The following is a 16,044-nucleotide window of genomic DNA, read 5'->3' as shown; positions in this document are numbered from 1 at the left end:
ATGAAATTACTAAGTCAACAAATACAGGAGATAAGAATGTTATTAAAGTCTGTACAATTACAACATCAAACATATAGCCATATTATACAAAAAAGAGGTCTAATTAATGCCGGTTCAAGTGTATTAAAATGGTTAGTAGGTACTCCATCAGCTGACGATGGTATATTTTATACAAACTCTATTCATTCATTAATTGAAGATAGAAAAGAACACATCATGATGAAGTATCAAATTAAAATTTTATCAGAAACCATGAATACTCTAAACAAAACACTTAATACCGTGGAAGACACTGAACGCGAATTAAATTTAAACGTTCAAACATTTAACTAATTTATTAATAAAGCTACTCAGATTATTAATAATGACCATTTACAATTAGAAATTTTAGACCATTTATTATTAATCAAACAATTAAATGATCTTAATTTTAGGCAACTAGAGCAATATAGCATGACACTAACATTAGTTCGACATGGTATTGTTGACTATAATATTATTAATCCAACGAGTTTAATAGAAGAATTAACTTCTGTTAAATAATTTCAATTGCCACTTAAAGTTAATCCTGAAAACCTAGAAAACTATTACAAAATAATGGAAACTAAATTTTTTATGAAAGATGATTTATTAGTTGTATTAATCAAAATTCCAATCGCACAAATTATGGAATGTACTCTCTATCAAACTTTTCCTTTACCCACTCCTCATAAAAATTCAAGTTCATTATCCTACATAGAAATTGATTACCCTTACATAATTTTTAGTAGTAGTAAAAGTCAATTCGCTTTACTAAAGAACAAAATTGTACATTAAAGATAGACAATTGTACATTAGTAGATACCACCTACATTTGTACCAAAGTGGAAATTATGGAAAGAAGATCGGACAACGTCTGCGAGTTGGAAATATTCGATCTACAAGATCAAAAAATTCCAAAAATATGCAAAATTACAACAATCAACGCAATTCCTGAAATTTGGAAAACTGTGTCAGAAAATGAATGGTTATTCATTCTTAGTAAACTTACAAAAGGCAACCTTCTCTGTAATGATGGGCAAGACAAAGATGTAACAATAAATGGTATTGGATTACTGAAAATCACCAACAACTGTCGACTTATTACAACGAATATTCTCCTACAACCTGAAATATCCATTAAAAATATTTCCTCTTACATAAAAATTCCTGAAGTAAACATCCTTGAAGACGATTGCTGCAAATACCTAAACCGAACCAAACCTTTATCTCCAGAATACCTCAAACCTGTAAAAATTACCAATCTGGATCTAAATGACATCAAGTTTACTCACCACAAACTGGAACAAATGGATCAAAATTTACAATCACAATTAAATAAGCCATTCGTCATAAAATATGAAAGTACGATATATCAATGGGCATGTTATGGTGGAATTGGTTTATTATCAGCATTATTATTCTATTACATCTACAAATATGGGATCATAAAAGTATTAATCAAGTTATTATCAAAATTATTTAATTGTCTCATTCCTTTAAAAAAGGCGGCAATGGAGACACATTTACTTTTTATAACTGTCTTTTTGGTGACAACAAGCACAATCAAGTACAACCGATATCATCAGAAGTAACTTACGAACCGACAACAGAAACTTGTCTAATAAATAATCGCAGAAGGTCAACTTCCAGCTCAAGTATAACAGGCCGACGATCAATCCGACCAATACAACTTTAAACACCTGGAAACTAATCAAGAAGGGGACCACCACAGACTCGAGAAGCTCCAAAATCTTGTTCCAAAATTTAGTAACTTCTCTAATGGCGGAGGAATGTGGAGTATCGGAAATGGCACATCCTGTTGAAATAAAAAATCCCAAATTTGCAAAAATATTATAAAATTATTTTTTATTCTTGTGTGAATTTCATTACTTAAGCAAAAATAACCAATATAATTTTTGCATAAATAAAATCAATCGAAACCATTTTTTTTCAGTTCTAATTAAAGTTTCGTAAAGTTCTAATAAAATTTTTGTCAGTCAAGTTCAAATTATGTCATTGTATTTATACTGTACAATTTTAATAATCGGTTTAATATTGTTTTAATAAATTAAAGATTTAATATTGTGTAAAATATATTATTCATTATTTCAACAAAACTTTCAGTCGTTTTTAAATAGAATAATTATAAATAAATCGACGCACAGTCAAATCAAAAACACCGAAATAAATTATCGACGTTAAAAAGAGTAATCGAACGCGACCGGAACTAACGATTAAATTAGAGCTCCGTTTCTTATGTTTCTCGAAAAAACTAAGTGGCGATCCTCCTCATCTTTTTAACAAGATTGCCAAGTCGTTCTCGAGCATTATAATTCGGACAAAAGTGATTGGAAATTAATCATCGAAGTATAATATATTTGGGACACGACATATATATATATATATATATAGACATAATTTGAACTTGACTGACAAAAATTTTTATTAGAACTTTACGAAATTTTGAATAGAACTTTTCGCAATTTTTATTAGAACTTGATTATAACTTTATTAGAACTTTACGAAATTTTTATTAGAACTGAAAAAAAATGGTTTCAATTGACTTTATTTATACAAAAATTATATTGGTTATTTTTGCTTAAGTAATGAAATTCACACAAGAATAAAAAATAATTTTATAATATTTTTGCAAATTTGTGATTTTTTATTTCAACAGGATGTGCCATTTCCGATACTCCACATTCCTCCGCCATTAGAGAAGTTACTAAATTTTGGAACAAGATTTTGGAGCTTCTCGAGTCTGTGGTGGTCCCCTTCTTGATTAGTTTCCAGGTGTTTAAAGTTGTATTGGTCGGATTGATCGTCGGCCTGTTATACTTGAGCTGGAAGTTGACCTTCTGCGATTATTTATTAGACAAGTTTCTGTTGTCGGTTCGTAAGTTACTTCTGATGATATCGCTTGTACTTGATTGTGCTTGTTGTCACCAAAAAGACAGTTATAAAAATTGAATGTGACTCCATTGCCGCCTTTTTTTACATGGAATGAGACAATTAAATAATTTTGATAATAACTTGATTAATACTTTTATGATCCCATATTTGTAGATGTAATAGAATAATAATGCTGATAATAAACCAATTCCACCATAACATGCCCATTGATATATCGTACTTTCATATTTTATGACGAATGGTTATTTTTGCTTAAGTAATGAAATTCACACAAGAATAAAAATTAATTTTATAATATTTTTGCAAATTTGTGATTTTTTATTTCAACAGGATGTGCCATTTCCGATACTCCACATATATATATATATATATATATATATATATATATTCAGAAATAAAATTCTTTTTCTCATGTTATTCAATCTTTTCTTATGTATATACACAAAAGTAGTATAGTCAGGTCACTTTCAGCCCAAAAGAATGGTACACTTTTCAAAAAAGGGCAAACCTAGGTGAATGTTGGAAACCTCGGTTGAATGCGAAGTTGGAGGGGATAGATGACGTCATTAACCAATAGTAAATCAAGATGGCGTTGGGAGGTGTGGTGGGGCGTGGCTGACAGAGCGTTAGTGTGTTTCTTGGCGGAAGTGGGGCTTAAAGTGGTGGGCGTGGTTTTGGAAGTGGGGGTTAAAGGGGGCGGGAATTGGACGTTAGATGAGATAATCGAGCCCACTCCTGGCGCAGATGGATGGTACACTTTTCAAAAAAGGGCAAACCTAGGTGAATGCGAAGTTGGAGGGGATAGATGACATCATTGACCAATAGTAGCGCTGTAAAAATCAAGATGGCGTTGGGAGGTGTGGTGGGGTGAGGAATGGCTAAACGGGGGGTTGGCTTTAACCAATAGTGGCGGAGAGTGAACAGGGAGCGGGACGTAAGGGCAAACCTAGGTGAATGTTGGAAACCTCGGCATTGGCCAATAGTAAATCAAGATGGCGTCGGGAGGTGTGGTGGAGGAGAATAATGGCTGCCTAAGCATTGATGACGTCATTGGCTTTGACCAATAGTGGTGCTTGACGGGGAGTGAACGGGGGGCGGGACGTTGACATTAGTCAGCAATTTTCAAGAATATGTTAATTTGACCTTGAAAAATATGATATCATCATCCTGTTACAAGTTCAAACTTGTTTGAAATAATTTTACACGTGACCGGATGTTAATATTTTTTTTTTATTGAGTCAGCGATGTAATATGACACTTGAAATTTACATAATAAAAATACATGTTCAAACTTGTTTGAATGGACTTTGATTTTAAAATAATTTTACACGTGTCAGCAATTTTCAAGAATATGTTGAAATAGATTTGACCTTGAAAAATATGATATCATCATCTTGTTACAAGTTCAAACTTGTTTGAAATAATTTTACATGTGTCAAAACACGTGACCGAATGTTAATTTTTTTTTTATGATTAAGCAATGTAATATGACACTTGAACGTGTTAGATAATAATTTGCAAGTCTGAATTCCAAGAAAAGAATATTATGAGTCTGCAATTTTCAAGAATATGTTGAAATAGATATCATCTAACCTTGAAAAATATTGTAATTTGACACTTTAAGTATACACGATAAAATTCAAGATACGTGACCGGATGTTAATATTTTTTTATTGAATCAGCAATATAATATGACACTTGAAATTTACATAATAAAAATACATGTTCAAACTTGTTTGAATGGACTTTGATCTTAAAATAATTTTACACGTGTCAGCAATTCTCAAGAATATGTTGAAATAGATTTGACCTTGAAAAATATGATATCATCATCCTGTTACAAGTTCAAACTTGTTTGAATAAAAATACATGTTCAAACTTGTTTGAACTTGTTTAAACTTGTCTGAATTCCAAGAAAAAATAATTAGTTTGAATTACGATTATAAAAATATCAAATTACAACTTTTTTAGTGGGGGGGATAATGCTATAAAAAGTGATGTACGTAGCTGTTGAAGTATCTCTTTTGAAATTCACCTTTGCTTCAGTTAGCTTTTTCTGCATATATTTTTTACATTATTTTTATTTTTATTATTATTATTATTATTATTATTTTTATTATTATTATTATTATTATTATTATTATTATTATTATTATTATTATTTTTTGTTTTTGGTATATTTTTTATTCTAAACTTAGTCTATATATTTTATACAAAAAACAAATATTACTCAGTTGTAAGTTAACTTTAGTGTTGAACGTTCGGTAACGTATATTTTGCTAAGTATTTGAAAATATAACGGTAAGTGTATAAATTTTTTAAATAATATTGTGAAACTTAAATATAATTTTTTTGAAAGATGGACACCTACGAACAAAATGTTATGCAGACGCTAAACATGGTACCTCAAGGTGGTAGCACTGATATGATGAAGAAAGTGGAGAGAGCGTTGAGGCTCATCAAGACGGTGGAGGAAGCTGAGCGATGGATGATACTTAATAAGCAGAACATCCGCTTATTCAAAAAGATGTTGATGTTAAAGAAAGAAAATCCTCTGCGTCTTGAAGCTAATATTGGACTTTGTAAATCATACCAGCGGCAACTTCACCGACTGCGATTAGATTTAGTTAAGCAAGGTGGTGGTGTCACCAAAAAACAAAATCGACATCTAATCTGGGAGACAATTGAAACCCACCACCAGGGCAGGGTGAAGACTGGTATGATTACCAATTTGGATTATAAAGATCCAAATATATTTTTCAACCGGGCATTTCCAATGTTTAGAAGACACGTTCGGCGTGAGCTAGTGAAGCATCCCCTCAAGGTAAGTAAAATTTAAGATTTATAATTTAAATAGTCTAATGAGATCTTGAATTTTTTTTCAGGTGTATATTATGTTCACGGGTAATTTTATTAAGCCCATCACCAAAGAGGAGGATTTGAACTTTTATAACGTCGGCCAAGGAAATGTATCTGACCACGGACATGCAGGAGTGGTACAATGATCATGTCAAAAACTATTTGTTGAAAAAATTGGAAGAATTCCAGGAACGCGATAGCGGTTGGGCTCTTGACATGATCATAAATATTCGAGTCCACATGAATAAGTACTCTCCGATCACAGCTGGAACATTTTGTGAACTACCAGCAGTTATCAGAAATAAATTGGCTGTGATTAATGTCCAGAATGATGACCAACATTGCTTTTTATGGTCGATAATGTCAGCACTGTACCCGGTTGAAAAGCATCCTCAACGCTTGAATAAGTACCCGCACTATAAATATCATTTAAAATTTGATGGATTAAAGTTTCCCATGTCTCTAGATCAAATTAATAAATTTGAAAAGATGAACCCACAGCTATCGATTAACGTGTACGGCTACAAAGATACGTTTCTACGTGATTTAGAAATTTTCCCTGTACGCGTTAGTTCGAACACTGCGGGGCAGAAAATTCATCTATTGGCTGTGGAGAATGGGAACAGTCACCACTTTTGCTGGATAAAAAATTTAGCAAAGTTGGCTCGATCGAGTGTAAAGAGTAATAGACATAAAATATTTTTATGTGATCGATGTCTCAACTATTTTGCTACAGAAGTCAAACTCCAACAGCATTCAGTAAATTGTGGTGAAAAAGAAGCGGTGCGGGTACGAATGCCTGAAACTGATGACGAGCGGTTCGTTGAGTTTCAGAAATTTTCTCATCAAGAACCAATTCCATATATTGTATATGCAGATTTTGAGGCGTTATTGGTACCACAACATCATGAAGACATGGAAACGGATCATGGGTCTTATACGCAAAATATTCAAAAACATGTACCCTACAGTGTAGGTTACTATGTTCATTGTACCCATGATCCCAACCAATCGTTTTATAAGGCATACCGTGGTACTGATTGCGCAAAATGGTTTGTTAAAGAACTGGAACAGGTTGCGTATACATTGGAAAAGAAAATTAAACACGTTGAACCAATGATACCGCTCACCATCGAACAAGAAATGGAGTTTCTGTGTGCAGAAAAGTGTCATATTTGTAAAAAATCTTTTACACCAACAAATAGTATCCGCGTGCGTGACCATTCACACATCACAGGTATGTATTAATATTTATTATTGTTTAAATTTTATCTAATTTAAATATTTATTTTACAGGTTATTACAGAGGTCCAGCACACCAAATTTGTAACTTAAATTATCAAAATTCAAGGGTGATACCTGTTGTGATGCATAATTTAAGCGGATATGATGCACATTTTATAATAGAACCTCTGCTAACAGAATTCGATGGTCATGTTGATGTGTTGCCCATCAACAAAGAAAAGTACATCAGTTTTACCAAACACGTCTCGGACATTCAATTACGATTCATTGATTCCTTTAAGTTTCTCTCTGAAAAATTAGATAATCTGGCTTCCTATTTAGATAATGATAAAAAAACTATTTTACATAGAGAGGTAAGTCATAAAAAAAAAATATAAATAAATAAATACTTTATACAGAGCCGTATCTTTTTTTTATTTGCAGGTCAGTGATGATGAACAATTTCAATTGTTAACAAGAAAAGGTGTATTTCCTTATGAATACATGTCTAGTTGGGAACGTCTTGATGAGGTAAGCTTACCCACAAAAGAGGCGTTCTACAGTGCATTAACAGATGAGCACATAACGGATCAGGATTATAATCATGCTATACAAGTATGGAATACATTCGGTTTACATACACTAGGTGAATACTCTGACCTGTATATGAAAACTGATGTGTTTCTACTTGCGGACATTTTTGAAAATTTCCGTAAAACTTGTTTGCATAAATATGGTCTTGATCCAGCTCACTCTTATACACTAGCTGGCTATACATGGGAAGCCATGTTGAAATACACCGATAAGAAACTGGAATTGTTCACTGATGTAGATAAGTTTCTGTTTATCGAGAGAGGAATCAGAGGTGGTGTGAGTCATTGCTCTAATCGCTATGCAAAAGCTAATAATAAGTACATGACAGAGGGGTATAATCCAAATGAAACACAACATTATTTGATGTATTACGATGTGGTGAATGAATATGGAGCAGCAATGTCTACATCTTTACCCACTGGAAATTTCGAGTGGGTTGACACACCAGACGTCATGGAAATTGCAGACGATTCACCAGTCGGTTTCATTTTAGAAGTGGATCTGGAAATACCCCAAAATCTGCATGATTACTTTAGCGATCTACCACCATGTCCGGAGATAGCAAAACCACCAGGATCAAAACAAAAATACCTGCTTACAACTCTGTACAACAAGACCAGATATATCGTGCACTATAGAATTTTAAAATTATATATACAACTTGGTGTGAAAGTAACAAAATACCATCGTGTGTTACAGTTTGATCAATCTCCATGGTTGAAATCATACATTGATTTCAATACCGAAATGCGTAAGAACGCAACGAATGATTTTGAAAAATCATTGTTCAAATTGATGATCAATGCAATATTCGGTAAAACCATGGAGAATATTAGAAAACACCGGGTTGTTTACATACGAAAAAATTGGGATGGAAAGCATGGAGTAAAAAAATTGATTGCTAAGCCCAATTTTCATAGTATGACAGTGCTCGATAATGACGTCAGTATTGTAGAGCTGAAAAAGACTGAAATATTTTTAAACAAACCAATCTATGTAGGCTTCACTATTTTGGATGTATCGAAGACGTATGTGTATGATTTTCATTATAATTACATGTACCCTCGATACGGTCGTGAAAATGTTAAGCTTTTATACACAGATACCGACAGTTTAGTTTATGATATATCAAATATTTCCGTCTATGACGTCATGAGGCAGGATATTGATCGCTTTGATACTGCTGACTTCGCACCTGATAACATCTATAAAATACCGCTTCGTAATAAGAAAGTAAAAGGTTTAATGTCTGATGAAAACAACGGTGAAGTAATGTTGGAATTTGTTGGATTGCGAAGTAAGATGTATACAGTTCGGGTGCAAAACAAGACAGAGACGAAAAAATCAAAAGGTCTCAAGAAGTCAGCAATTCGAAAGCTTACTTTTGATGATTATAAAAAATGTTTGATAGAGAATCGGAAATCATATAATCATCAACAAAGCATTCGATCGAAGCGCCACAAAATTCATACCATCAAACAGCAGAAAGTGGGCTTATCACCATTTGACCAAAAACGATACATTACTCACAATTCATGTGAAACAAAACCATGGGGCCACTATAGCATTATTTGTTGAGTGTAAGTATTTTATATTTTATGTTTTTAATATTTAGCTAATTTTTGCTGTTGTTTCAGAAATGTGTCCTGCTGTTGTTGTTGTGATGATCCTCAAAGTGGTTCGGTATTGTGATAGGTGTACAAACAATTGATATAGTAGTGCGCATGAACAATTGATAGAGTAGTGGTGGGGGTGTCAAAAAATTTATAGTTAGGTTGAATTATTATAGAAAACAATTTAGTGTTAGTTTAAACATACAAAATGCAAGACTTTGGTAATCATAATAGTGATAACAACTGCATTGTTAATATGATTAAAGATAATTGTAGTTTAAGTACTATAAACAATGTGTTAACAAAGTATTTTAAAACATTGGTTAATATGGCAATTAAATGTGGTCGACCGGAAACTTTAAACTACCTTATTGATAAGGTAGAACAAATGGGCTTAGAAGTGAAATTTTCCCCATCGTCAGATGATGAAGACAAACAAAATTGGAACTGGATTTTAGAAAATATCCGCTCTGGACAAAATGATGGAATTGTAGGACTATCCATTTTTGAACAATCTTACTACAGTGTATTTACATCAGACGAGTTATCCGACTATGTTCAAGTGAAAGAAATGATTGAAAATTATCTTATGAGGAAAGATGATGATGATGACAATGGACACTTTTCAGAATAATAATTATAATGTATTTTCGATAATTTATAAATATATATTTTTTAAATATTATTATAATACAACTCTGTTTTTATATGTTATAGATAAAATTTTACAATAAAAATAATATTTTTACAATGTGATATTTTTTATTTTTATTTTTTTTTATAAAACACAAATATGTTCGCAAAAACGGTCCACTATGACAAATTTTTTATTGTTACAAGTATGTTCATAAAAACGATCCACTATAAAATAAGACTTTTTTGTCAATATATGAATCATGTAAAGAGTCGAACACTAACCACCTGACTTTAACGTTGGAGCTAAGACCTTTTCCACTAAATAAATGTTTGGATCGTGAACTTTTTGTAATTCTTCAGCATAGAAACCACCCGTTATATCTTCGTTGCTGTTATCCTTCAATAAGTATACAGGTCTGTATCTAAACAGGTCTGTATCTAAACAGGTCTCTTTCTAAACAGGTCTCTTTCTAAACAGGTCTCTTTCTAAACAGATCTCTTTCTAAACAGGTCTGTATCTAAACAGGTCTCTTTCTAAACAGGTCTCTTTCTAAACAGGTCTCTTTCTAAACAGGTCTCTTTCTAAACAGGTCTCTTTCTAAACAGGTCTGTTTCTAAACAGGTCTCTTTCTAAACAGGTCTGTTTCTAAACAGGTCTCTTTCTAAACAGGTCTCTTTCTAAACAGGTCTCTTTCTAAACAGGTCTGTTTCTAAACAGGTCTGTTTCTAAACAGGTCTGTATCTAAACAGGTCTCTTTCTAAACAGGTCTGTTTCTAAACAGGTCTGTATCTAAACAGGTCTCTTTCTAAACAGGTCTCTTTCTAAACAGGTCTGTTTCTAAACAGGTCTCTTTCTAAACAGGTCTGTTTCTAAACAGGTCTGTTTCTAAACAGGTCTGTTTCTAAACAGGTCTGTATCTAAACAGGTCTCTTTCTAAACAGGTCTCTTTCTAAACAGGTCTCTTTCTAAACAGGTCTGTATCTAAACAGGTCTCTTTCTAAACAGGTCTCTTTCTAGACAGGTCTGTTTCTAAACAGGTCTGTATATAAACAGGTCTGTATCTAAACAGGTCTCTTTCTAAACAGGTCTGTATCTAAACAGGTCTATATCTAAACAGGTCTCTTTCTAAACAGGTCTGTATCTAAACAGGTCTGTATCTAAACAGGTCTCTTTCTAAACAGGTTTCTTTCTAAACAGGTCTGTTTCTAAACAGGTCTCTTTCTAAACAGGTCTGTTTCTAAACAGGTCTCTTTCTAAACAGGTCAAAACCAGTATTAAACAGATACAGACCAGTATTAAACAGGTCAAAACCAGTATTAAACAGATACAGACCAGTATTAAACAGGTTAAAACCAGTAATAAACAGATACAGACCAGTATTAAACTGGTCAAAACCAGTATTAAACAGATACAGACCAGTATTAAACAGGTTAAAACCAGTATTAAACAGATACAGACCAGTATTAAACAGGACAAAACCAGTATTAAACAGATACAGACCTGTATTAAACAGGTCAAAACCAGTATTAAACATATACAGACCAGTATTAAACAGGTCAAAACCAGTATTAAACAGATACAGACCAGTATTAAACAGGTCAAAACCAGTATTAAACAGATACAGACCAGTATTAAACAGGTCAAAACCAGTATTAAACAGGTTAAAACCAGTATTAAACAGATACAGATCAGTATTAAACAGGTTAAAACCAGTATTAAACAGATACAGACCAGTATTAAACAGGTCAAAACCAGTATTAAACAGATACAGACCAGTATTAAACAGGTCAAAACTAGTATTAAACAGATACAGACCAGTATTAAACAGGTTAAAACCAGTATTAAACAGATACAGACCAGTATTAAACAGGTCAAAACCAGTATTAAACAGATACAGACCAGTATTAAACAGGTTAAAACCAGTATTAAACAGATACAGACCAGTATTAAACAAGTCAAAACCAGTATTAAACAGATACAGACCAGTATTAAACAGATACAGACCAGTATTAAACAGGTCAAAACCAGTATTAAACAGGTCAAAACCAGTATTAAACAATAATATGTGGCCCCCTAGTGGTAAAACCAATGTTATGTTGAATTTAATTTATGATGAAAACGGTTTACGCTTTGAAAACATTTATGTGTACAGTAAATCTGTTTACCAACCGAAATATCAATTACTAGAAGAGACTTTAAAATTAGTGGAAGGGGTTGGCTATTTTCCATTTAGTGATACTAGTGAAATTCTTAGTCCGAATGAAGCTCGAAAAAAAAGTCAAAATGAATTCAATAAAAGGAAATATAAATGAAACAATTAATTATTAAAATTTCAAAAACTTTATTAAAATATACAAATTTTATGTAAAAAATATTTATTTTAAATAAATGGTAATAATGATATACAAATGTTTTTTTCGTTAAATTTTTTATACATATTTTCAGCATTTTCTAAAGCACACATAGTATTGGAATATTTGTGATTTGTACATCTTCGACTTGAGTAACTATTTTTAATTGCTTCAATGTTTCATAACATTTAATATCTTCAAAGTTGTATATTTCTCCATCAGTATATTCTTCAACCCATTTTAGTTTTTCTAATCCTTTTACGATGATCACATCAAAATTTTTTAAAACGTTTCTTATCAACTGTTTACGTTCACTGTATGCGCAGTGTCCATCTATCCAACTTATTCCATGATAAAATTGACTTAGATACCGTACTTGTTTTTGAATATTTAAAGTTAAACTTGACAATGGTTCCGGTGATTTGAAAATAAAATGTTCAACATAATTTGTAGAAACCATAGCAAATTCTTTAATAATAAATTTGTTTTTTTGATTTTTAAATCCTTGTACATCTACAGTAGAAGAGTCATGTATGTTTCAGCCCAAAAGAATGGTACACTTTTCAAAAAAGGGCAAACCTAGGTGAATGTTGGAAACCTCGGAAGTTGGAGGGGATAGATGACGTCATTGACCAATAGTAAATCAAGATGGCGTTGGGAGGTGTGGTGGGGCGTGGCTGACAGAGCGTTAGTGTGTTTCTTGGCGGAAGTGGGGCTTAAAGTGGTGGGCGCGGTTTTGGAAGTGGGGGTTAAAGGGGGCGGGAATTGGACGTTAGATAATCGAGCCCAAAGTATGGTACACTTTTCCAAAAAGGGCAAACCTAGGTGAATGTTGGAAACCTCGGCATTGACCAATAGTAAATCAAGATGGCGTCGGGAGGTGTGGTGTTGGGGAATAATGGCTGCCTAAGCATTGATGACGTCATTGGCTTTGACCAATAGTAGCGCTGTAAAAATCAAGATGGCGTCGGGAGGTGTGGTGGGGGAAGGAATGGCTGCCTAAGCATAAACGGGAAATTACCAGGTGACGTCATTGGCTTTGACCAATAGTGGTGCTTGACGGGGGGTGAACGGGGGGCGGGACGTTGACATTAGTCAGCAATTTTCAAGAATATGTTAATTTGACCTTGAAAAATATTGTAATTTGACACTTTAAATATACATGATAAAATTCAAGATACGTGACCGGATGTTAATATTTTTTTATGATTAAGCAATGTAATATGACACTTGAAATTTACATAATAAAAATACATGTTCAAACTTGTTTGAATGGACTTTGATCTTAAAATAATTTTACACGTGTCAGCAATTTTCAAGAATATGTTAATTTGACCTTGAAAAATATGATATCATCATCTTGTAACAAGTTCAAACTTGTTTGAAATAATTTTACATGTGTCAAAACACGTGACCGGATATTAATATTTTTTTATGATTAAGCAATGTAATATGACACTTGAAATTTACATAATAAAAATACATGTTCAAACTTGTTTGAATGGACTTTGATCTTAAAATAATTTTACACGTGTCAGCAATTTTCAAGAATATGTTAATTTGACCTTGAAAAATATGATATCATCATCTTGTTACAAGTTCAAACTTGTTTGAAATAATTTTACATGTGTCAAAACACGTGACCGAATGTTAATTTTTTTTTTTTATGATTAAGCAATGTAATATGACACTTGAACGTGTTAGATAATAATTTGCAAATCTGAATTCCAAGAAAAGAGTATTATGAGTCTGCAATTTTCAAGAATATGTTGAAATAGATATCATCTAACCTTGATAAATATTGTAATTTGACACTTTAAGTAGACATGATAAAATTCAAGATACGTGACCGGATGTTAATATTTTTTTTATTGAATCAGCAATATAATATGACACTTGAAATTTACATAATAAAAATACATGTTTAAACTTGTTTGAACTTGTTTAAACTTGTCTGAATTCCAAGAAAAAATAATTAGTTTGAATTACGATTATAAAAATATAAAATTACAAGATTTGACCTTGAAAAATATGATATCATCATCCTGTTACAAGTTCAAACTTGTTTGAATAAAAATACATGTTCAAACTTGTTTGAACATGTTTAAACTTGTTTGAATCGCATTAGATCTTCAAATAATTTTACACGTGTTATGAGATTAGATAATAATTTCTGTTGGTGGGGGGATTTTTGGAGTGGTGGTAATCATATAAAAAAGGCGCTCGACATTACGGTAATATCAGTTTTCATTAAATATTCATAATATTAATCAAAATGAATAGAGCAGAATTAAAATTATTAGATAGTTGTTTAGTGCGACCATGCATAAAAATGGACGACTTGCCACTGAAAAAAAAATTAAAAATACTAAAAATGGAGCGGATTCTAACGATACATGGGCCATCAATAAAAGTTTTACTGGATATAAGCCTAGATGGTACAGAAAACGAGGGGGTTTTTCTACCATCTAGGTTTGCAGTGTTGACGGACAACATGATTAAATTATTTAACACAAAACCGGGGTATTTGAGGGTGGAGGAGAAAATTGGAAGAAGTCACCAACTGAGACTGCGCCTATTCGAAGACGATGGTGATAGTGATGATGACTATGTTCAAGAACATCAAAATTTTTTTTAACAAATCATTCCTATATTGAATTTTATTACTGCAAGATATATATATATATATTATTGTTATTGTTATAAAAAAATTGTAAAGTTTATGTTTTTGATATTTAAAAAAAAAAAAATAATACTAAATAAATTATGGATATTTTTGTAAAAAATGGTGTTTATTTTAATTCATTACAATTATGGGGTACAATGTCGCTACAAAATCATATTGATCTGTTTCAAAATTCGGAGATGATTTACCCAGAATATTTTAATGTGAGTATTGTTTGATAAGATCTGTTTAGAAAATTGTAGCCAAATATTTTTATAGATGGAATTTTATCAACTTATGGAGGCATGTCGTTGGAGTATACCTACAAAGTTAATCGACACATTACGGTATTCTTATTTAGAAGTTGATGATTGCTTTCATATTGCTGCATTTATAGTAAGAAATTGTTTGGATGCAATCTTATTTGTAAATTATGCGAAAAAGTTCAACTACTTTAAAAGAGATTTCAATCAGTTTGAAATATTACTAAATGAATGTTGTGATGATCTTATCCATGGAAGTAACTTGAGAAAAAATTGGGGTACATACGATATCCGTCGAAAACAATGGATTGGTGATAGTGCTAGACATGATGAGAGAATGTTTTTATGGTATCAACAAATAGATCCTGAAATTCTCTGTAGAATGCTATACCAACAAATGGATGGTGGAAATATACCGAAATGGTTCGAGCCATGGATATGTGTTACAAATTGTAATGAAATAGACAGATGTGATTGTGGAAGAAATAGTGATGATCATGATTGTATATAGAAATAAAAACATGAATATAATTGTCTATGATAAGTTTTTTTTAAAATGTGTTTGTATTTACAATAAAAAACACCTATAATTTAATTAATCATTGTTTTGTTTTATCTATGAAATGACCTCACCACCTTATTTTCAGGTTATAAATACACCTTGTTTGTGATAATTATATTCGCACCATCAAGTAATTTTGAGTAATAAACATGAATCAAAAAACATTTGTATTACAACAATATTTTTATATTGTTTTGTGTTAGTTAAAAATTGCTTCAATAAAATTTCATGAACCTAGTCTAATATATATTCATATTAAAAAATACATTTCCTTTTTTAAAACACAAATATGTTCACAAAAGCGGTCCACTATGACAAAATTTTTTTGTTACAAGTATGTTC

At 31.8% G+C, this 16,044-nt stretch overlaps 2 protein-coding genes across 2 annotated transcripts; both read left to right on the top strand.

The window, feature by feature from the left end:
- Positions 1–6,282: 6,282 nt before the first annotated feature.
- On the top strand, positions 6,283–8,735 carry LOC123302808. Its single transcript, XM_044885898.1, has 5 exons — positions 6,283–6,360; positions 6,547–7,030; positions 7,090–7,391; positions 7,462–8,216; positions 8,714–8,735. Exons 1-5 carry the CDS (start codon positions 6,283–6,285, stop codon positions 8,733–8,735), a joined length of 1,641 nt encoding a protein of 546 aa, XP_044741833.1.
- A 6,300-nt stretch (positions 8,736–15,035) lies between these two features.
- Positions 15,036–15,651, top strand: LOC123302807. The gene is made up of 2 exons (XM_044885897.1): positions 15,036–15,101; positions 15,157–15,651. The coding sequence occupies exons 1-2, from the start codon at positions 15,036–15,038 to the stop codon at positions 15,649–15,651; spliced, it is 561 nt and encodes a 186-aa protein (XP_044741832.1).
- Positions 15,652–16,044: the final 393 nt, after the last annotated feature.

Source organism: Chrysoperla carnea, chromosome X (assembly GCF_905475395.1).
Source record: "Chrysoperla carnea chromosome X, inChrCarn1.1, whole genome shotgun sequence".
NCBI classification, from domain to species: domain Eukaryota; kingdom Metazoa; phylum Arthropoda; class Insecta; order Neuroptera; family Chrysopidae; genus Chrysoperla; species Chrysoperla carnea.
The sequence above is the reverse complement of the archived record's forward strand: the minus strand, read 5'-3'. Positions and strand labels throughout refer to the sequence as shown.

Bases quoted from the DNA above. Each gene is read 5' to 3' on its own strand.
- LOC123302808 (XM_044885898.1), top strand. From the start codon at position 6,283: ATGAACCCACAGCTATCGATTAACGTGTACGGCTACAAAGATACGTTT. The intron at 6,361-6,546 runs GTTAGTTCGAAC...AAACTCCAACAG, and splicing joins TAGAAATTTTCCCTGTACGC to CATTCAGTAAATTGTGGTGA. The intron at 7,392-7,461 runs GTAAGTCATAAA...TTTTATTTGCAG, and splicing joins AAACTATTTTACATAGAGAG to GTCAGTGATGATGAACAATT.
- LOC123302807 (XM_044885897.1), top strand. From the start codon at position 15,036: ATGTCGCTACAAAATCATATTGATCTGTTTCAAAATTCGGAGATGATT. The intron at 15,102-15,156 runs GTGAGTATTGTT...ATATTTTTATAG, and splicing joins TTTACCCAGAATATTTTAAT to ATGGAATTTTATCAACTTAT.